This window comes from Mizuhopecten yessoensis, unplaced genomic scaffold (genome assembly GCF_002113885.1).
Source record: "Mizuhopecten yessoensis strain PY_sf001 unplaced genomic scaffold, ASM211388v2 scaffold9503, whole genome shotgun sequence".
Taxonomy (NCBI): domain Eukaryota; kingdom Metazoa; phylum Mollusca; class Bivalvia; order Pectinida; family Pectinidae; genus Mizuhopecten; species Mizuhopecten yessoensis.
The window spans coordinates 482,525-506,730 of NW_018408080.1; the positions used below are offsets into that span (position 1 = coordinate 482,525).

A 24,206-nucleotide genomic window follows, 5' to 3' on the forward strand; every position below is an offset into this window, starting at 1 on the left:
AAAGAAAAATTAATTCCAAGAAGTTTGAAGTTTTTTGAAGACCAATCAAATTTATGTTCAGGGCATAAAATCTCTTCTGAGTATTTCTTGTTTCCGATCCATATCAATCGACACTTATCTATGTTAAGTTTAAGTCCAGATACTGTAGAAAATATACTGAAGTCATTTATAGTACTTGACAATGACTTTGAAGAACCATCTAGGAATAAAAAGGCATCATCTGCATATTGACCAAGCAAATATTCTCTATTATTTATTTGTACACCTTTGATACTTTGATTTTTTTTCAATTGTATAGCCAAAATTTCAACACCTATCAGGAATAGATATGGGGAGATGGGATCCCCTTGTCTACATCCACGTTTTACATCCAAAAATGATGAAAAATACCCATTATTAATTATTCTGCTTTTTGCATTATGATAGAAAATATGTATCCATTTAATCAAAGATTCACCAAAATTGAAAGATTTTAAAGACCTATGAATAAAACTCCATTCTATCGAGTCAAAGGCTTTTTCAAAATCAACAAGTAGCAACAAACCAGACATATTTTTTTCTTCTAATTCATGCATTATATCATATACTAATTTTGTATTTTCTCCAATAAATCTATTCCTCATAAAGCCTTTCTGTGTATCATTTATAATTGAAGGCAGTACTGTTTTTAACCGGTTTTCTATAGCAGAAGAAGCAAGTTTATAGTCAGTATTAAGTAAAGTTAAAGGTCTCCAGTTTTTTATAAATCTTCTGTCTTTGGATTCTTTTGGAATACATGTTATAATTCCCTGGTTTTGAAATTCTGATAATGAGCCATGAGTATATGCATAATTTATAGATTTATATACAAAATATTTCAAATCTTTCCAAAAAAAATTGTAAAACTCACTGCTAAACCCATCCGATCCCAACTGTCAAAATCCAGATTGCTCAATGTATACTAAACAAGCAAACCAGAGCGACTGATGACATTTATATTACTTCAGATAGATATGTACGTGTGATATATGTGATATTAAGAAAATAAATATCTAATCTTAACGTATCTAGCCTGAAGATATATGTTGAGTTAAGGATCCATGTGCCACTACTACTGAAGATATATGTTGAGTTTAGGATCCCTGTCACACTAATACTGAAGGTGTATGTTGAGTTAAGGTGTCTGTTCCACTGCTACTGAAGGTGTATGTTGAGTTAAGGATCCCTGTCACACTACTACTGAAGGTATATGTTGAATTTAGGATCCTTGTCACACTACTAATGTGAGTATATGTTGAGTTAAGGATCTCTGTTCAACTACTACTGAAGGTATATGTTGAGTTAAGGATCTCTGTTCCACTACTATGGAATGCATATGTTGAGTTAAGGACCCCTGTCCCACTACTATGGAATGCATATGTTGAGTTAAGGATCCCTGTCACACTAATACTGAAGGTATATGTCGAGTTAAGGACCCCTGTCCCACTACTATGGAATGCATATGTTGAGTTAAGGACCCCTGTCCCACTACTATGGAATGCATATGTTGAGTTAAGGATCCCTGTCCCACTAATACTGAAGGTATATGTTGAGTTAAGGATCCCTGTCACACTACTATGGAATGCATATGTTGAGTTAAGGATCCCTGTCCCACTAATACTGAAGGTGTATGTTGAGTTAAGGTTCTAGGTTCCACTACTACTGAAAATATATGTTGAGTTCAGGACCCCTCTCCCACTATTGACAAACACTGGATAATTTCTCTGTTGTTTTTCAAACAAAGAATTCTCCTCATTATGGTCGTTCAAGTAACAGCTGTTACAGGATTGAGTTAGCTAACTACCACTGACTATGTAGATCAGTTGTTAAGGAGGACCGATTATCGATCAATGGTCCAGGGTTCGAATCCTGTTAGGCATTTTTCACTCTCCTTACAGTGATTTTTATGTTTGTTTTCAATCATATCATTTTCAAAACAAGTTCCTTATCTAATTGGTTTCATTTTGGTATGAAGTTCTTCTCAGAAATTATTTCTTGAAGATATTATCATGCAGGTAAAAAAGTATCAAATTTATTGTAACAGTCTGAAACTGTGAGACAGGGATCCTTAACACATCGTAAATAAATACAATTTGTATTTTTAAAGTACGCCATAGCATTGTCATATGTCACCTTCCTTAAATATATATTTCTTGGAAATATATTTAATACGTTTTTATGTAAAAAAATATGAATATAGAAATAAATTGAAGGTCGCAAATGAAACATTTCGTAGTTGTAAATTACACAATATCCCGGTAAAAATATGCAAGGTTGTTCAAACTGACGCTATATTCTTTGCATATTTGTTATTTTGACCGCGATCTCGTGCATTAGACTGCTGAACATTTATCACTATCTGTCATCTGTTATGTAATATATCATGCACTGATAATGTGTATACAGTAAACAAAAGCACATCATTCATGAGACCTTAAGGTACATTGTCGTTTAGGCTATTTCAAGCAGGTACATAACTACAATTAATGATCTTTATATTACAAAGGGGCAAAGTAGTTGGTTGATTGATGATTGCGCAGTATCATGTATATATCCCTATTTATTTTACAAAAACAAATAACAAAGATATTTCAAATTATATCAGCCACATTTGTTGGCCCGGATGTTAACGCACTGGGTGTCTTAACGTGGTAGGAAACCGGAAAACCCGGTGAAAACCCACGATGACCCAATACCTTTTTAAGTCCGATCGGGGAACCACGGCCACCTGATGAAAGGCGAGTGCGTTATCCACTGCACCACCAGACCACCTTATCAAGTCTAAGATGACTTTTGTTAAAAGGTTAAATCTGAATACTCTAAAACAGATTGACAGTTAATAATTCTGTTAACTGACAAATATTTACATTCTGTATGCTTAGACCCATTGACAAAAATAACATTCATAAATGCATACCACAGGTGTTCACAGAATATCAGCACGTGGGAACTGATAGTAACCTGATCACACTGCGTAGTAATACACTACACAAACTACTCACTCGGAACGACCGACCTAGATGCTTAATTCTTACATCTTAAAATATTATTGAACTGTGCTTTGTGAAATATCCACGTATTCACGTGTCCTGTGCTACAAATAAACATTGAATATGGAACTACATTTTGTTGTGTTATTGTTGTTGACGGTTGCTAAGATCTCTCACGATAGTGTCACATTTCCCCGCGAAAAAACACTGTTCTCGCCACTGCGTTGCACCCGTGTATAAGCAGGAACAAACCCTGTTTATTTGTTTTATTCGTTGTTATATCGATCCACTGAAAGGATTCGTCAATGTAAATATAAGGAATGATATTTATTTTTTCAACATTTATGAGGTCATAACAACAATGGGTTTTTGGACATATTTTACATGAATCGCTAACGCGATTCATTCAATATGTCCATAAACCCATTGTTGTTATGACCTCATAAATGTTGAAAAAATAAAAATCATTCCTTAAATAGTGCAAGATTCCTTGGTGTATGCTAAGCATATATCAGTTGGTAAGTTGAGGACTTTTTTTTGTTAGAAATGCATGTAGCGTAAACCAGAAATGCCACATACGTTGTGATGTTTTGAGCATAAATCATACTTCATATCATCAGGATTCTCTATGCAACCTAGTCGTGATACATCATACTGCATTGTGAATGTCTGGACCTGTATATGCCCTTCGATGGTTAGAGTATCACGATACTTTGGACCTTCCATGCATTGCTCTCAAAACTGAACGTAATGAATGGCATTTATATCACAGGTTGCTACGTTGCCACCTCGGCAATAATAGTAATAGTAGAGATTTTTGGTTTGGTTTGTTTTGTTTTTGCATACTTTTAACAGCTAAGGTCAATTAAGGACGTTCCATGTTTTGGTGGTGGAGGGGAGCCGGAGTACCCAGAGAAATTCCACCGACAGTATGTGGCAACTGCCTCATGTTTGCCTCGAACCGGCGACCCAGTGATGGAAGACTAGTGATTGTAACGGTCTGACGCCTTAGCAACTCGGCCATCGCGATCATCTAATACATGTATATATATAGAACAAGACTTAATTTAAGGTCATCTCAACTCAGCTGCGCCAGGGTTGGCTCATATTTTGAAAGCTTAGACGCAGTGGGTTAAGATTTGTTTGTTATTAAGAAATTATCGTTACTGTTGTATTAGTAACAGAATAACAGACAAAACAAACTATAAGTTCAATAAACTGACTGACACTTACAAATATATGAGAGGGTAAACAAGGGGTAGCCAGAGCATGAAATAAGAGACAGACAAATTATACCAATTTAATAATATAATATCTTAAATGTTAAATTTGACTGTAGCATGTGACATAGTATAAGTACCAGAAAAAATCTTCTAATGTTGTTGTGTTTGTTGTTCGCATACAGTTTTGAGCTTAAATACTTTATTATTGTACCGTTATACAAAGAAAAAACAAGAAAGGCGCCGTTTATTTAGTATTTCTTGTTTTAATTACGTTAAGTATCGATTTAAGACATAAATAAGAAGAACCAAAACAAACAAACTTAACACCTTGGTTTTCAATTATGGTTTTGGTATATCTTTTGTCTTTTGTCTAATTTCCACTTTTGAAATGAATACCTGAAGCCAAATTAAATATTTAAATGTAGAAATGAACGTTTTTTTTGTAAAGGTCACATTATCATGCACTTTCTGCAAAAAACTTACACACAGAAGGTTGATTACCTTGTTTGTCAACGTCACGAAAATTGTTCTTAACATATTGGTATTGACGCACCTTCGTACAAAAACGCTTGCACACAGATGAGTAATTAGTTTGTTTTGTATCCAGTTCTTTTAACCCCGTCAAACGTATATGAATGCACTCTACATAGATTTGAATAAAGCATGGGTCCCGTTTATTATCTTGTATTTCAAACAATTTTATCACAAGTATTTTCGTTTTACAAATTTAAAATGGCTGGCTAGTTGATTTAAAAAGACTGTATCAATGCCTCAAAATAAACGTAATTTAAACTGAAAGTTAATACAATTTGGACAAAATATGAACAAGACGATCTGATTTATAAGGAGACCATTGAAATAATAAAGCGATGAACATAGAACCAGGTATTCTTAAAAGGTACACGTTTCTGGTTCATCGACGCCAACCGACATGGATATATATCGGTCAAATTCAAGCAATGTCAAACCCTCAAAGTGAGGACTAGGGTTAAAATAACTTCAAGACATTTATAAAAATATCCATCTATACTTAGGGTTTACATTTCAGAATCAAGTTCTTAGTAAGAATTAGACTTTGCTAATGTATATTATCATACCCTTTTTTTAATTGCACATGCAATGCAAACGTTCAAATGATTTCGAAACATCTCAACTGCTTTAACGTTCATGGTTACAACATATGTAAATGGCTTCCTTCATGAAATAATATATCATATTAACTGAAAGCTTATGAAGCCCGCCTACTCCATTATTCAAACACATAAATGAATGAATAGTTTCCAGATAACGTCATCACGTGGTCCAGAACAGCTCCGCCTCCCACATCACTCACAACCAACTAAAGTTCGTTGATGGTATAAGTGATGTATCACCAGCTCAAGGCCATATATTACTCATACCAAGTCCAAGGTCATAAGAAGATGCATACATTTTATTTGTGATTCACAAACATTTAATGTTATATAACAAGATACATGCAATAGTTATTTATCAGTTGATGAATATTGATGGTTTCTCGTTAAATTTCACGTATTAATATTTCACCAGTAATGCAGAAAAGTACCTATCTGGTTGTCGAATACTAAAAGTAATACTTTCACACTGTAACAAATATCATTTTTGATACATGTCATTGTGTAAATGATATTAGTTTATCAAGTTGATCAAGAATGATATTTCAATAGTATATATGCATTGAATTTTGAAATGAATAACAAGCATACATAAGTAATGCTGAGCCACTTGCTCAAAGCAATTATCGACCAATGACTCATTAACGGTGAGTTTTTGTAATTATTAATGCAAACTTCACTCAATTTTAAAGATGAATTATCAAGAATGCAATTGCTGAGTCAGGACCAACATGTCAGGTCTGAATTAAGAATAAACTCCGTCTCCATGTTTAAAGGCTTGGGGAAGTTAATGTCACATTGACAAACTTAATGAGTAATGAAATCTGTGTAGGAACAGGGGTAAATTCTGTATACTCTGACACTTTAAAGGATGTGATGATATGAAGTATATATAGTTCAATCAAAAGTGATACTCAAGCCAAAATAGTATATTGAGCATCGTGATGTCCTTATTATTCCTTTTACCCGTTGCTGATTCATAAACCGTATCTAAACAGATCACCTGATGATCTTTATTTTCTTCTTTCTCATTAGAACGGGCCTCTCCTGGACTGTAATTCTTAAACATCCTATATTACTGATGGAATGGAGGACACGAATCGCTCCAGTTTGTTCCAAGCGAGAGGTCATGTGTGATCCGCTAACGCCATATAGGACAGTTGATGGCACGTGCAATAATCTGGGTTCCCCTTTGTTGGGCAGTAGGATGATAGCCCAGGGGCGGGTAATCCAACCCTTCTACGATGACGGTAAGAAAAGCAAGACAAAAAAACCCGCACCATAGTATTTTTAATGTCTTTTCCCTTTCTTCAATCTCCTTGTGGTCGAATACATTTGTTTAAAAAAAAAAAAAAACACGTCTTTTTTTCAGCAATTACGAACACGTAATATATCAACTTTAGTTATTACTCAAGTTGGCAAAAATTCTAGATCCAAGTTTTGTGGGAGTCAATCGGAGATCCCAGAAAAAATCATGTGATCGAACCATATCACATCTAACCGAAAAACGCTTTGCTGTCTTTGTGAAAAGCGATGTATTATCCATCCGACCGCCCAAATATTGTTGCCGTCTCATATTCTCACCAAGAAAGAAAGAACGATCTCAAGATATCATACGAAACGGTACTACTACATAATTACATGTTTCAGGTTTAAATTTGCCGCGAATGAGGTCAGTTACTGGAGGATACCTACCTAACCCGCGACTGATCAGCAACGTGTTTCATAGCAACACAGGCCGATCACCAGTCCTCAACAAGAGAAACACAAACATGTTCTTTGCTTACGGACAATTTTTGGATCATGACATCTCACTGACTCCTGTTTTGCAAGGTAAGAATCTGTCATGATTATGCACATTGTTGGTTATATATTCATAATAACATGTGCAGTATTTGCTAAAGGATGCCTGTTCCACTGCAGGAAATCTTAACAGAGTTCCATTGTAGTTTTTGTACATAACGTAACCCCGACTTAATTTCGTTTTGGATATATCTGAAGCTTGACTGGGAAACGGTACTATCATTGACCAGGTACAGCTAACCTGGTGAAAGTGACGGTACACAATTTTAACTGATCGCATATCCAGGGTTCGCAACCTGTTCTTGCGTTTTAAAATCGGACCACTGTTGTTGATATTCTTCTCACGCAAATGTTTTTTTTATAAAGGTTTCACAAGGTGAGGTTATCTTTTCGGAAATCTTTCATCCAATTAAAAGTAATGCCGGGAAAAATAAACAATGCATATTTACAGTATTTGGCAGGAGTAAGGGGATCCTTTACCTTTTTTATGAACTAAACACAGTAACAAAATAAGCACTAAATGAAACAAACAATGGACATTTCATCACATATTCTTTAAACAAATCAATAAAATTGTAACAACGGGTAAATTTGGTTTTGCTTATTTACAATTTTTTGATATAATTAGTGCGATTTTATATCTTTTAAAGACAAAGATGGAAAAAATCTAGAATGCTGTCGAGCTGGTGGTTTACATGAGTAAGTGAACTCTTCCGATGAATATCAAATGTATGTATTTAAGAAATGTGAAAATGTTCCTATTGATAAGAAAAAAGAGCGAAGTTAAGAGGGTCGGTACCTTTCAGAAAATACATTCAGAGAAAGGTTTTAACGTCTGTATTTCATAACTTTTAAGCATAAAAACCTTCACATAGTTAAGAGCAATTAATAAATGTTTTACAAATCATATTACGTTCTGATTTTCGTAACGAACAATAATCGCTGCTACAAAATCTTGATTAAAGTTCTACCTATTGCCATACTATGGTGTATTTATTTTCAGCTCACGCTGTTTTCCAATTCCCGTGCCTCCAAATGATCCTGTGTTCCACGTTTGTAAAAACTTTGCCCGCTCTGCAGCCACTCCTTCCTTCCAATGTGATCCAAGTATGTATAGGAGGATTTTAATTTATATTTATATTTAAGTCTAGACTTAAATATAAAGATATGTAACTTCGTTGAGTACTTGTTTGGCAGTATCGCTTAAAAATTTGCTGTTAGGAAAACTTCGTAGAGTAACAAAATAGACTAAATTTATAATTGTGGAAATCCATTCCACAATTATAAATTTAGTCTATTTTGTTACTCTACGAAGTTTTCCTAACAGCAAATTTTTAAGCGATACTGCCAAACAAGTAATTATTGATTGCAACGATGATCAATGATATGCTGATAAACGTTTCTTTTATGTAAGAGCATTTGTTTTTACAAGCCCATGGATATCTAAACATTGTTAAATAGTTCAGGGTTCAAATTAGAAATGATATTTGTTGTTATATCTTTATTATTCAGATATTTATTCCAGGGTACATTAGATCAAATTAACCTTTAAGGCACAAGAAATACAATATCAAGACTGTAAATACTAGCAAACCTGCATCAAACCTATACTTTTAGTTAAAGGGTGCCAACATGCTGAACTATATCCTGAATATTGTCACTATTGTGAAATATTTGTTTCAATCACTATCAAAACAAACATTCATTAAAAATCACAAAAAAACATGCATCTAATGAAATTGTAATTGTTGAAAGATAAAATGATTGTAAAAAGAATTAAAAAAGAAAACAAAATGGAAATGAAAAGAGAAATACAGGAATCGAACTCAGAACCTATAAATTACAAAGACCACATTTTACCAATTATACCAGCACGGCAACCAAGTGCGTGTCAAATTGGTGGGCCGAAAACATTAACTCTAAGCTAGAAACACTTCTTTTGGTTGCTTCATTTTATATATAGAAGGGAGAATACTCCAGGTAAACAGTGATCATCTGAAGATTTCAAACTTTCGAACAGGATTTTCTCCTTTTTTTCTTAAAACGTTTGCGTTGTGCTGATGTAAAAAGCACTTTCATTACAAAACTGCTTTTTCTTACATATCTGTAAGGAGAAGTGATAGCAATTTTAAATATTTCGATAATTTTGTTCAAATATGTAGCAATGACTATGGAATTTAAACCCTAATCAATGTACCATCTGTAATATATGGCAAGTACTATGAAATGTAAACCCTAATCAATGAACCATCTGTAATATATGGCAAGGACTATGGAATTTAAACCCTATTCAATGTACCATCTGTAGTATATGGCAAGGACTATGGAATTTAAACCCTAATCAATGTACCATCTGTAATATATGGCAAGGACTACGGAATTTAAACCATAATCAATGTACTATCTGTAATATATGCAGTCATCAGCGTCTTACCTGATAGCAATTATTGTCATTAGACGTCTTAATTAGTTCAGCAGTGAATCAAGCAAATGTGAGGTTGAAGAGGTTAAATGAAATTAAATAAAACAAATAATACACTGCTATTGCACTTTTTGAGGTCCACGGCTCCAGATAAACCAACTGACGTCATTCATTGACGGCTCAACCATATATTCCTCTACACCAGAGCAACTAGACATCTTACGTGAGAAAAGATATGGTAGGTCGCTCTATATTCTCAGTGAGTTTTGTTTTCACAAACTATTTTGTTCATTTACAGACACGATTTCACAAACTCAGTTTTTTTACATTTACACATTAACGTAGTGATTTAACACTTTAAGCAAAAACTCAATATGTTTAACATTTATTTGGTAGTTTATTATGGAAGGTAATAAAGATAAGCTTGTATCACCATATCCTGTGCATATAACATTTTGTATGATTGAACGAATACTTTATGTTTATTTAGAAATGGATTATATGTTGCAACTCTTTAAAAGTGGATATTCTTGCGCGTTGATAATTGATTCAGAAATATATATATTCTATGTAACCATAATGTATGCATAACCTACAAATAGATATTGAGGTAGGACGTTTTCACACTAATTTGCCAAACACGTTAAACGCAAGCATTTCAACATGGCAAGATTTCATATTTCGCTGTTAACCACATGAGAGACATTATTGCGTCAAATCGCGGAGGAAATCCTCACAAATTAAGTTGTTTCAAAGGGAAAAATAGAGATTAACATGCTTTTATTTTTTATATCCTTTAAAAAGGAAGGCTTAGACTGACTGCAAGAAATCTTCCCTTGGCTGGATCTTCAGATATGTGCACTCTCTCCTGTCCGGGGCATCACTGTTTCCTGACTGGTAAAGCAATTTATACTTATCGGACAATAAAAAATAGAGAGTGTTAATATCGTGTGCCACTATATAGTGTTATTGGTGCTATTATTATTTAATATTTAAATAACAACGGTATGATAATATTTAAAAAAATAAATAATGTGACGTTAGAAAACTTAGGATAATAAAAACTACATATGTACAGTTGTGGGAACGCACAACGTTACATGATGTGCCATGTGCGCGCGATGTGCGCACGGTGTGTGCACGATGTGTGCACGATGTGCGAACGATTAAAATCTGGACGATTATTGCTTGCGCACATTTATGCGGACGATGGACGAACGTTGTTCGAGGACAATCGTGGTTTGTGTAAATTGAGAAATGGTTGAACAATAAATACGGCTTTGTGTTTTAACATATTAACTTGAATTTTAAGTATATATCAATATTCCATCTACATATATAAGCTGATCTTTCTATCTTTAATATCCCCCGCTTTCACCGAAACAGGGATATCAATTTGGTTTTGTCCGTCTGTCAGTCTGTCTTTCAAGTTTCGTTTCCGTGCAATAACTGCAACAAATGTAAACCGATTTTCTTCAAACTTGATAACACGTTTAAATGCCTTAAGGGCTCAGCCAAACTCGATAACCATTTTCAGCGAACTTTATTTGGCGGAGTTATGGCCCCTTGAATAACGAAAAACGTCATTATCTGCCGTTTCCGTAAAATAACTGCAACAAATATTATCCGATTGTCTGTAAACTTAGTAACATGGTTCAAAGCATTAAGGGCTCGGCCAAGTTCGATGACCACTTTCAGCAGACTTTATTTGGCGGAGGTATTGCCCCTTGATTAACAGAAAACGTCATTATCTGCAGTTTCCGCTTAATAACTCTAGCAAATATTAGCCAAATTCCTTCAAACTTGATAAGAATGTGTGTGTTCCTCTGTCTTTCCACCAATCTATGGAACTCTTTGGTTTTCGTGTGATAATTGCTGTAGATATTGCGCAGATATTTCAACCGATTCCGCATGCACGTTAGGTTTGCCAACAAAAAACATTTGTGCATATTTACGGATAATTAATGAGGGTATTAAATTATGATGGATTAAACGAATAATTTACACCGTAATACCAACATGTTCAATAAAAAGTCTTACTTCTGTATAAGTTTTTTCTTCTTCGAGTTTCAAGCTATACATTATGTCTCAACAGCACGGTACTCACATGCTTAAACCTTACCTAAATAATGTTTACCGTCAATATGTCATGCAAGCGGGGGATATCAATTCTACGAATTTGCTTGTTATCTTAATAGAAATAGAAATGGTTGTTCGGTGTTTTTACACGACTCAAATCGACACATGTAAAATAACTCATACATGTATTGAAACGGTCACGTATACAGGTATACATCGCCACTTTGTACCTGTACCTGGGCCGTAGTTTTACCCTACCGGGGCACTTACGTAACTCGCCAGGGTGTGAAAATCCAGGTGAACGTCCAGTTGTGTTTTCATAACGGTCATACGTCATCACATATCAGCTCTATGTGTCAGGCACAGGCCAGGTAAAACTCATCAACATGTTATTTCTGTTACCTGAGAGCTAAACCCATTTGTGACAATCTAACGGTCAATGTTATGCTGTGTAACACGCATTGTAAAATAAAACATAACCCTAATTTATTTGATGAGCAATTTATATATACAGTGCTCCTTATTCCATACAAGGGCTCCGGTTTTTTTGAATTCGTAATATTGATAAACCAATTGTACAAAATCGCACAGTGGTGCGGAGAGAAGCGCACAACGGGGCGAACGATTTGAAATCGCACAGTTGTGCGCACCGTGTGTGCACGATGTATACACGATGTGCACACGCTATTTTTGGTGCGTTGTGCGGTCACACAACTGTAGTTATATATTAGTAACGACTGACAAATTGAAAACACATTATAGCATGCATCATATTTGATAATATAATAGATTCTACAATAATTCTCTGTTGTTTATTATGCTGATCTAACTTGAGAAGATTATTTGTCAAATAGAAAAAAAGAAAACGAGCTTTAGCTTGAAATATTCAGATTAACTCTATGGTCAGTGAGACAGAGTTACAAAACTTCTTTTTACATGTACTACATTTTTATGACGTTGATCGAAATAGTTTTTTTAAATGAGTGGTCAGGCAGTGTATACATGTGGTATAGGGACAGATCTGCTAATTAATATGGAGAAAAAAAGAAATCACAACGTTCGCAGTGCTATTCCAATCTAAATTAACAATATTTCAATAGTGGAGAATTTTTTCTTTTTTTATCTGTTTGAAGTGTTCGTTAAGCTAACCAGTGGTAAACTTTTCAGCAAACATTATGTAAATTCTGTAATAATTGAAAACGAAGTCAAAGGGCGACAACTTTCTTAAAGCTCATTTCTGTATTTTAGGATTTAAATCATCGAAAGTGAAAAAGAAGGTCTGGTTAAACTAGCCAAAACATTGATTATAAGCCTGATATTCAAAAAAGGCGCATTGAAAAGAAGCCTTGAATGCCTAACAGTTAGATATATCTCGATAATAAGCCGTCTTTGAAAATAAGCCAGCCTTTAGAATATGCGATAAATTCCAGGTAGGAACCACATTTTCCTTGTTAGCCTTGACACGTTTTACTTGTATTAATATTTAACATGTCTAAATATTGCAACAATTTGATCAATAAATAAATGGATTTAATTTCGTTGGAGACACTGGTTCATTGAAATGGAAACAAGAAACTTTCTTAAATAAATTTTAAATATATATACGACTAAAACGTGCATTAAAAGCACAATGTCTACAGGTATAATTATCACAATTAAAAAGAATTATTATCAAACATGTATGTATTCGAAAACATGTTTACATCAAACTAGACACATACTTATTTCAGTGCACTTATTTTTTTACGGATTAATGAACTAGCAAATTACGGCATAAGTGAATTGGCACACCAACAAAATATATTGAACTGGAGGGGAATATATTGAACGTATGAGTGGCATATTCATTATTTAGTGTAATTTAAAAAATGCGTCAAAAAGCTAAAAGAGGACTACCGCTAAATATGTATGTTTACAGTTTGTTTAATAATTATATCTAGTGGATGCAGTCGTGTGTGTACTGTTAAGGTCAGTGATGTTTTTTTCGGTTTTGATAGGTGATGGCCGTCGACATGAAGTTCCTACACTGACCACACTTCATGTCATCTTTGCCAGAGAGCATAACAAACTGGCACGCGGTCTCCAGTTCGTCAACCCTCATTGGGACGATGAACGTTTGTTCCAGGAGGCTCGGCGTATTCTTGGAGCAGAACTTCAGCACATTGCATTTTTTGAATATTTACCTTTTGTTCTTGGAAATGATGTCATGAGAAAGTTTGGACTGACCCCAGCAGCACGGGGTCATCGTGAAGTTTATGACCCAACCGTTGACCCTTCCACCACATCCGCCTTCAGTACAGCAGCATTCCGGTTTGGACATTCACAGATTCCATCCACCATAGGGCTTATGGCAAAAGATCACACTATTATCGACGAAATGCCACTACACACTCAGTTTGAGAGGCCAGACATATTCTTCAACATGGACGGCTCAGAGAATTTAATACGCTGGTTGACTAACTCCAACCACGAAGAAAATGATAGACTCATTTCGGATAGTGTCAGAAACAATCTATTTCAAAATATGGGCCCAATGCAAATGGATTTGGCTGCGACAAACATACAAAGAGGACGGGACCATGGCATTCCACCATATAATGTTTGGAGGGAGTGGTGCGGTCTGCGGCCGGTAGTCCACTTCGGGAAAGGGCCAGGGGGACTCGTTGACCACGATGGTATTGCCAGAATATTCTTATCTAAATTATACAGGTATGCATTGTATTTAAGTTTAAAACGTTATCTATTCAGAAACATTGAGAATATCTGAAAACAGCGTTTCCTCTATTTCAGAAATACCATAGTTAAAATGGTTAAATACCATATGGCTGCTTATATTTACAGCTAATCACATAGTCGCCAGCCCTCTATCCATAGGCAAATACACCGCCACAAGCATGCACTGTGCCAGTTTACAATGGGCTATCGACACAACTAAAATTTAACAACGTTCACTTCTATAACCATTTTTTGTCGACACAACTAAAATTTAACGGCATCTACTTCTATACACATTGTTTCGATAAAGTGTTTTTTTTACCTCTGATAACATTTTGTTCATTCGTTAAGTATGTTTTCATCATGTCATTTTGGTGTAAGGGAGGGTAAAAAGAAAGTTTCTATATATTATTTTTTTTAGATCCCCTTTGGCTCCGGTTATTGTTCCCAATTTTTTTTTAATTTACTTTGAGTGCTGACTCACTTCTTGTCGTTAATATACTTTACGTTCTGGTATACTATTCAGTTAATTAATACTTTTCGGTTGTATAGTAAAATATTTGATCCGAAGTGCTGTAATTAACCAGTTTCGTATACAAGGAAAATTTCCTCTATTTTTAAATTTAGGCGGCAAGCAAGGGTTTACATATTCTATGTCAATGGAACGCTTGACATTAAACATCAATATAGTTTTTCGTTTTTTAATTAAATCGCTTATCCTCAAACTTTCAGCAAGAGCTTTCAGCTTATTGTGATTGTTTCCATAATAGTAAATGTATAGCTCTTATTCCTTGTTTTTATTAGTGCAAATTATTTTATAATATGTTTTTGTTATTATCTCCCTTTATTTGCCTCATCATTGTCAGACATCCGAATGACATCGACCTATTTCCAGCAGGCGTGTCTGAAAAAAACCTTCCTGGAGCTTCCATAGGACCTACGTTTGCTTGTATTATTGCCAAACAGTTCGCAAGGTTTCAAAGGGGAGACAGATTCTATTACGAGAATGCAAATACGCCGGGAAGTTTCACTGCAGGTAAGTTTTACGTGGCAAACAGTATCATTCATGTTAGTTACAATTAAGATATATGTAAATTATGTCCACTGCTGACGCATGAAAATACAACTAAAATGTTTTGAGTGACGCAGGTCGATTAAATCGCCATCATGAACTCATTGGTAAATATTCTTTTGACTAGCTCGAAATGAAGGTCGATGTTTTCTATTACGTTCACTTTGTTGCTTGGTTATTCGGTTGTCACTTTCTGGAATTTCGTCTTGAAAATGAGATGCATTTCCCCTAACATAGCAAGTTTTTTTCGATGCAGAAGACGCTCTTTGTAACACCCGGTCTTGTTTGCAAACACTTTTCCCATACATAAGAGTATTTCTAAAGTTGATATTCTGCCCTAGTTTTATCAAAACTGAGTTTGAATTAAGGCTGTGTCTCCACTGTTCCCGCATTTTTCTGAACATTAGAACATAGTTATTAAAATGTTAACATTTTCCAATAAATAAAATCATCTCGTTGATCTGATAACTGCCTGTAATAAGGAAATGAAAGCAATCGTAAATATCCTGAATGAATTCTATGAAATACGAACCTATTAAAGTTGATTACTTGGTATTAGTTAGGATATGGCCACCAAAGGCACGAAGCTGCGTGATATAAGTAAGAATTTCTTCCCAAGAATGATTATATTTTCAAGATGAATAGAATTAACAAGTCAAAATCGACCATTTATTCATCTCCACTACTTACGGCTGTGTTGTTAGATAACAATATGGCAGTATAGAAAAAAATATGATCAATTCGATAAAATAAAAAAATAAAACTATTCATGATTTGATTAAAAAAATGCAAAACTATAACACTAAAATCTATATCACTTTATTTTATTTTTCAAGACCAGCTGAATGAACTAAAAAAGACTACTCTAGCTGCTATTCAATGTAGGAATTCCCGTATACAAGCAACACAACCACATCAGTTCCTGAGGCCAGATCGCAGAAGGTAACATTTTATAAATAACAATACAAAAAACGGCTGTGTTGTTTAAATACAAATTCAGTTACATGTTGACTTTGTTCAACAAGTAAAGTAGTTTGAAAAGTAATATTTAAAGTCATTTCTTCGATATCATCTTTAAGTGGAATTATTAGATGATGGCGTTATCTAACGGCATCCAATTATGATAAAATACGAAAAACGACAACTGTTCGTGTATTTTAAATTCTGGTTATAAGAGCATTTTGTGTAACTGTGTATCCTTTCCTGTCGATGCCGTTGTTGATGGCTAGTTGCATATCGAAATATTTGTTTGTTTGTTTGTTTGATTTTGTTTAACGTCCTATTAACAGCTAAGGTCATTTAAGGACGGCCTCCCCTGGGTGCAAGAAGCATGCGTGTAGTGTATGTGTGTGTATATTGGGAGGCTGCGATATGTTCGTGTTTGTCTCCTTGTGATAGCGCGAAACTGATGCCGACTTTATAGTGCTACCTCACTGAAACATTCTGCCGAAGACACCCAGCAGGACGCCCCACCCGGTCACATTATACTGACAACGGGCGAACCAGTCGTCCCACTCCTAATTTGCTGAGCGTTAAGCAGGAGTATAAACTACCATTTTTAAAGACTTTGGTATGTCTCGGCCAGGGGACAGAACCCAAAGCCTTCCTCACAGGGGCGAACGCTCAACAAATGGCCAAAAGTGAGGCATTGTCAAGGGAGACATTAGGAAGAAGAAAGTTATTTAGAAAGGAGAGAAGAGATAAGGTCCCAAATTTAGTCGCCTCTTACGATCATGCAATTGGGGGCAGCAGGTACAATTCTTACGCCCTACCTGCAGGGCAGGCATATCGAAATAAAAAAATGAAATCGAAATAAAAAAATGAAATTTGAACCCCTAAAATCTAACATACTTTCGAATCAAGCTCTGCATTTTTCATCAAATCATTTATGCAAAACCCAAAGTATTTTACAAATATCCTTTTCAGTTGGAATATAACGTTTTTCAGTGTGTTTTTTTCCTTTGTTTTTGATTGGCATATAACTTTTCACATTATGTTTACTTTTAATTATTATAAGATATAGAATCAAGTTTTAGTTATATCTGTTGGTTGGGTGTTATCAGGACATGATACTTTAGACAAAATTTTAAAACTCACATTGTAGGATTTTTAAACGCTTACCTGACCACAAAACATGAACTAATTTTAATACATATTCAAAATTGCTTACCCGGTGTGTCAAAAGTAGAGGTTTACCGTAAACAAAGTTTTACTCATTTTCATGAACATTCATATTTTGTTTCCACTCTTTTCAGTGCAATAACAGAGGTAGCTACATTCGACAAGTGACCGCGCAAATATGTCATTGCTAATTTTCTATTTTGTCGAGCAAAATCATAAAATGCCAATTTTTTTTCCTTCTAGTTACTTCGAAAGGACAGAAGTAGTTTTGTTAGAAATATTGTATTCGTACAGTCATAATTTCACCATTGATATATTACTGGTATCACCTTACAGCACAGAACAGGTGTGTACATATTTGAATTGAATTTAATAAAGGTGAATGTGAGATTTTGGGAAGTTATTATTGATCAAAAACTCTTACGAAATATGGTTTGATAATTTATTTTAGAACAGAAACGCAAGTTATATTAATAATAATAATAAACAAGAGACCCATGGGCCTTAACGGTCACCTGATATATTTATACAGAGAGTTGATTTTGTTTTTAACATGTACAGAAATAAATATTATTCAAAGTGACAAAAAAACAATAAAACCACCTTATTCAATATCTAGCATACAGATTTAAGACTAAACAATATTTGAAACTAGCATCTCTGATTCTAAACAAGGAAAATAAAGAAATTTTAGCACACTGACTCCTTTGAGCCCCACCCTACAGCCCTTGGGGGTAGGGCTGGCTCAAAATTTTCAAAGTATCAAATTGTCAACTCAAGGTTATAATTCCAATCAAGTTGTTAACATGTACTATTCAAAGAATCATTTGCCATTATAAACCATAATAAATTTTGCGCCCCCCACCCCCTCCTTCCCCAGGGGGAAACATGATACTCTAGGGTCATGAAATTCACAATTTTGGTAAAGCACCTTAAGCCTCTTCCATCTATAAAGAGTATTTGATTCTACCATATCTGGGTCTTGAGAAGAAGATTTTTGAAATTTCAGTCAAATCAACCCTTTTTGACCCCACCCATCAACCCCGGGGGGGGTCAGTCAGGGCTGATATGTGCATAGTATCAAACTGCTACCTTATACTGATAATGCTAACCAGAATTGAATTACTTCCAATGGAAATTAAACAAATGTTGGTCTAAAATGTGATTTCCCTATATAAACTATAGTAAAGTTTACCCGCTCCCCAGGGGAAAACGTGAGACCCCAGGGTCAAGAAATTCACAATTTTGGTAAAGCACCTTAAGCCTCTTCCATCTATAAAGAGTATTTGATTCTACCATATCTGGGTCTTGAAAAGAAGATTTTTGAAATTTTAGTCAGTTCGCCCCTTTTTGGTCCCACCCATCAGCCCCAGGGTGTCAGTCAGGGCTGATATGTGCATACTATCAAACTGCTACCTTATACCGATAATGCTAACCAGAATTGAATTACTTCCAATGGAAATTAAACAAATGTTGGTCCAAAATGTGATTTCCCTATATAAACGATAGTAAAGTTTACCCCCTCCCCAGGGGAAAGCGTGAGACCCCAGGGTCAGGAAGTTGACAATTTTGGTAAAGCACCTTAAGACCCTACCATCTATGAAGAGTATTTGATTATACCATATCTGGGTCTTGAGAAGAAGATTTTTGAAATTTCAGTCAAATCAACCCTTTTTGACCCCACCCATCAACCCCGGGGGGGGTCAGTCAGGGCTGATATGTGCATACTATCAAACTTCTACCTAATACTGATAATGCTAACCTAAATTGAATTACTTCCAATGGAAATTAAACAAATGTTGGTCCAAAATGTGATTTCCCTATATAAACTATAGACAAGTTTACCCCCTCCCCAGGGGAAAACGTGAGATCCCAGGGACAAGAAATTCACAATTTTGGTAAAGGACCTTAAGACCCTTCCATCTATGAAGAGTATTTGATTCTACCATATCGGGGTCTTGAGAAGAAGATTTTTGAAATTTTAGTCAATTTGATCATTTTTGGCCCCGCCCCTCAGGCCCCTGGGGGCTTGGGACTAAACCGGCATTACTTTTTGTTGACCTTTGTCCATGGAAGGTTCTTGCAAAATTTCATTGAAATTGGTTGAGTGGTTTTGGAGAAGAAGTCGAAAATGTAAATTGTTTCCGGACGCACGACGGACGACGACAGACAAAAGGCGATCGCAATAGGTCACTTGAGACTTTGTCTCAGGTGACCTAAAAAATACCAATCTGTTGACATGTTGTAGCGTGTTACATTGTTCTTTATAAAACAATTGCATTAAATAAGGATTATCACCCTTTCACTAATCATGTGACAAATCTTATTTGATGTATACGTAATTGCAAATTGTAGACAAGGATGTTCAGTTTTTGAAAGATTAATACGTAATTAGTTGTCTTTTATGTTATTACATATGACCAATTAGGCTCTTGGGCCTCTTGGTAACATAAGCTTTCAAGTATGACGTCATCGTTTTGCTTCATTTAAGCGTCATAATAGTTGGTATTAAATATAAAACAGTTTTACTGTAGATGATGTCATGTAACCGTCTCGAGTATTTATAGATAACAGTAATAAAATATTAAACAATATTATATAGCACCCTATATAATTTGCAAAATCATTCTAAGGCACTTCACAAACGTTGGAATGGTAATCCTACAGTGACAGTTATAAGTAGTTTTGAAATAGGCATAGATAATGTTTAAGAATGTTATCAAGAAGTTGTAAGAATTCTTAATGTCATTTGAAATAATAGTTTTATCGTTTTATTTCTATTTACAGCAATCCAAAGATACCGTGTCAGATGATACCATCCCTCAATTTGAGATTTTGGCAGGAGCATAGTCCATTGTATACCGTCGTGCCCCTGAGTCCTGTGAAATTCCTCCAAGCTCAAACTGTTATAGAATAAAATCTCAATGCTAGCACTACGTACTAAGGTGCTTATTCAAAATAGAATGAAAAAAAAAAAACAATATAAAAGTAAATTAATAAAACATTTCGACGAGCAAACACATATGTATATCCAACTTAATTTTTATAGTAGTCCAAATTGAAAGTGGAACTGGACTACTATCTCACACCAATAATTAATTCAATACACGTTTTATCTTGTCGTCAACAAAATATTGTATACCATTAAATGTTCAACCAGCGGCACCATAATCAGAGCTTTACATTGCACAGGATACGACTATCTTTATGGATAACAAGGTTTAACCTAATGTTATGTTGATCAATGAAATACATTTAAACCGGAATATTGTTTAATATAGTATACTGGTGTGATCCTAATTCTAACTGATTAGATATGTAACACGGCATTTGATCGGTCTCTCTAAATATTTTGAAAATGTATTACCACAATATACCGGCGATGACCCTTCTATAATGTGAGATTTGCTGCAGTGCATGATGATTATTCTTTCGCAGATATCTTTTACACACACTTAAATTTGTGTTAAATTAAATCAGCGGTTACATTGAAGAGAACAATAACAACATATATTTCAGAAAAATAAATACAATCAAATGATCAAGACAAATCAATAGAAAAGTTCTTCTATGAGAAGAAACTTTCATCTCCTTGAACAATTAACTCATTATCATGTTTCGACATTTATTTGAAAATAATAAAACCTTCATCTCTAAAAATGTTTTATAATATAAGTGACGACCTTATATTTGAAGACTGGTATTTTACCTTCCTCAGCAGTAACACTCCGCTCTCTCGTTCGTATGAAATGGACATGTCGTAACTCTTAAAATGTCTATTGTGTTTTTGTGTCCTGACATTATGCTGTATTTCATAACTGTATACCTTGTAATGTTATAACTCTTTGTTTACAAACAGTTTAACAATATTCTGTTCCTTTTTAAGCCACAATAATTATCTAACAAATCATATTAATCATTATATATAGATATTCCTTACAGAAATGACTCTCTAGGAAACAGGAATAATGGCTATTGAGCGATTGCCTTCGTATACTGACATACAAACCCATTGAGGGACTTTTGTATATTTCTGGGCCTTACACCATTTTCTTTGTCATTAAACCTGTAATTAAAATATCACTGTTTTGTTCTATTTTGTATACCGAGACAACTCATCTGATCATATTTGTTAAACATCTAAAACTCATTCTTACAAAGTGAGATTTGCAGCAGTACATGATGATTATTCTGTCACAGATACCTTTTACAGATATTTAAACTAGAGTCTTATTAAATCAGCGGTTACATTGAAGAGAACAATACCAACATGTATTTCAGAGAAATAAACACAATCAAATGATAAAGAAACTCATAGAAAAGTTATAAAAACAAATTGTATTCATTTAAAAAGTTTAACAATATTGTGTTCATATTAAAACAGCAAGAATTATCTGACATATCATGACAATCATTATATATAGATATTCCTTACAAAAATGACCCTCTGGGAAAAAGGAATAATGTCTATTAAGTGATTACCTTCGTACACTCTGACATACAAACCAATTGAGGGACTTTTGTATCCTTCTGGTCCTTACACCATTTTCCTTGTCTTAATACTGGCAATTTAAGTATGACTGTTGTCTCCTTTTTTTGTATTCCGAGGCAGCTGATAGGATCACACTTGTTAAACATCAAAGACTCATTCTTACCAAGTGATTTGATTTTAATTTCATATCACAGATTAATTATCTGGTGGCTGGCAGGTAACACCATGTTGTTTTGGTAGGCCCATAGACGGACGGGGTTGTAAGGCACTATCACACGATTGTTTAAGCGATATCCTATACGGAAACGATGTGCCTGAGATTGTTGGTTGGGAGTTTCAATCCAGTGACGAAGGTCAATTGTTGGCAGCAATTCACATGGGACCATCCTGTTACTATTGTGAAAGAAGTATATAATTGAATTCTCAATTAAGATAAAAACGTATATTGATAGAGTACAAATCTTTAAAATATTAAGCTTTTTTCTTTCGGGGTGGGGTGGGGTGGGGTTGGGGGCGGGGGGTTATGGTGAATATTCATCGCTGTTGTAAGAGGGAAACTTGGAAACTTGGCCATTTCATTAACATAATGGCATACAATTCATCATTATGCTACCCTCATAACCGTGAAATGACATTAAGCATCAGAGTACCTCTGCAAAAACCTCTAACTATTTAATGAAAAATATTTTCTCTTCTTTTTGTCTTAAAATTTATTAAATTATTTCCTTAAATGAAACAATACCTTGTAGGACTTGGAAAAAATAGTAGTGGTGAAATAACAAAATATAATCAACGAAAGTGATTTGAGGGTAAAAAATTGAGCTTGGATCTCAGATAATAACTGAGCCAATCTAATCGATAGTCTAATTACTGAACGGAGGTGGCCTTTCGCAAATTGTGCTACAGTTGTACTCAAAACAAAGTTTAAGGAAGCTTTTTTATACTAAAAAAAACAGAATGCCGGACACGGATCCTTAAAACAATTTATCAATCAGAAAAGTATATATCATTAATCTGAGTTTTGTGTCTGTATTCATCACAGTATAACCAACATCCACAATTTTTCAACTATCCAAACCACAATCTTGTAGACATTTTTTGTAACCATCACCCATTTATATAAAATGAACCGTAGGTTGCATGTAACTATGAGTTTGGGGTACACGTTTGTTAAGCATTATTATATCGCAACTATTGTCTCTTGACATAACTGTCTACCCAGAATACAGCACCACATATTTTATTTTTTATTTTTATAATATTCAAATTTCAGAACAGGACACATTAGCCGATAACAAAAATTACAATGATTAGGTAATGATTTCGTCGCGGAAATATTCATGAATAAAGAAAGCTGGTATACTTTAAATTAAAAAGTAAATTGTATCACATATGTTACATTATGCTATCTAAATAGTTACCATAAAACTTACCTTTAAGGCAGTACTTCGAACAGTGAAGTTTTACTTGGAACAATATGATAGATTGTAAGTTAATATTAAACTGAAATCAAAAGACAGTATTTCGAACAGTGAGTTTTGAATACGGTACTTCGAACATTGAGTGGTTGATATGATAAGTGTACATTAATCTTTAAGACAGTTCTTGACACATTTAGTTTGTGACACATTAAAGTTTATACTTACGTCAAAGACGGTACCAGGAACGCATGTTGCTGGATTTTTTGAATTGCAGTATTTGCACACATTATCTGAGATACTCGTACTTTTTTAATCTCATTTAGTTGAGCTGAAATTCAATGAAAAATGGAGTAAGAGTTCAGATAATATAAAATTGAAATACTACCAAAGTAGCAAATTTGTTTCTTATAATTGCTACATATATTCTAAGTCAATGGGTAAGCCGTTCCACCCTATCATTGCAACCTGATATGACCAGAGTCAGAAGGTTACCTCATTGGTTAAAACACATTCTCCCATAAACCACTACACATATTTGTTCCCTTAATCGCTATAGGTTTCATCACTTCGCTCCCACAACCACCACAGGTTTTCTCACTTCGCTCTCACAACCACTATAGGTTTCATCACTTCGCTCTCACAACCACTACATGATTCCTCACCTCACTCACACAACCACTATAGATCTCAACTCGTCATTCTCACGACCAATACAGG

The 24,206-nt window shown here is 34.6% G+C and overlaps 2 protein-coding genes across 2 annotated transcripts in view; one reads left to right on the forward strand and one right to left on the reverse strand.

Annotated features, from left to right (window-relative positions):
- The window catches only part of LOC110458229 (peroxidase-like protein), a 28,533-nt gene extending 6,897 nt beyond the window's left edge, over positions 1-21,636 (forward strand). Inside the window, exons 4-13 of the mRNA XM_021509842.1 lie at positions 6,400-6,614; positions 7,015-7,197; positions 7,818-7,866; positions 8,171-8,274; positions 9,726-9,827; positions 10,394-10,486; positions 13,666-14,377; positions 15,250-15,419; positions 16,292-16,397; positions 20,364-21,636. Coding sequence (XP_021365517.1) covers positions 6,400-6,614; positions 7,015-7,197; positions 7,818-7,866; positions 8,171-8,274; positions 9,726-9,827; positions 10,394-10,486; positions 13,666-14,377; positions 15,250-15,419; positions 16,292-16,397; positions 20,364-20,493 — 1,864 coding nt within the window. The 3' untranslated portion in view covers positions 20,494-21,636. The remainder of the gene's footprint in view (positions 1-6,399; positions 6,615-7,014; positions 7,198-7,817; positions 7,867-8,170; positions 8,275-9,725; positions 9,828-10,393; positions 10,487-13,665; positions 14,378-15,249; positions 15,420-16,291; positions 16,398-20,363) is intronic.
- Positions 21,637-21,950: 314 nt separating this feature from the next.
- LOC110458244 (chorion peroxidase-like) overlaps positions 21,951-24,206 on the reverse strand; it is a 39,098-nt gene continuing 36,842 nt past the window's right edge. Inside the window, exons 13-14 of the mRNA XM_021509855.1 lie at positions 23,715-23,817; positions 21,951-22,461 (exon numbers count right to left, since the gene is read on the reverse strand). Coding sequence (XP_021365530.1) covers positions 22,257-22,461; positions 23,715-23,817 — 308 coding nt within the window. The 3' untranslated portion in view covers positions 21,951-22,256. The remainder of the gene's footprint in view (positions 22,462-23,714; positions 23,818-24,206) is intronic.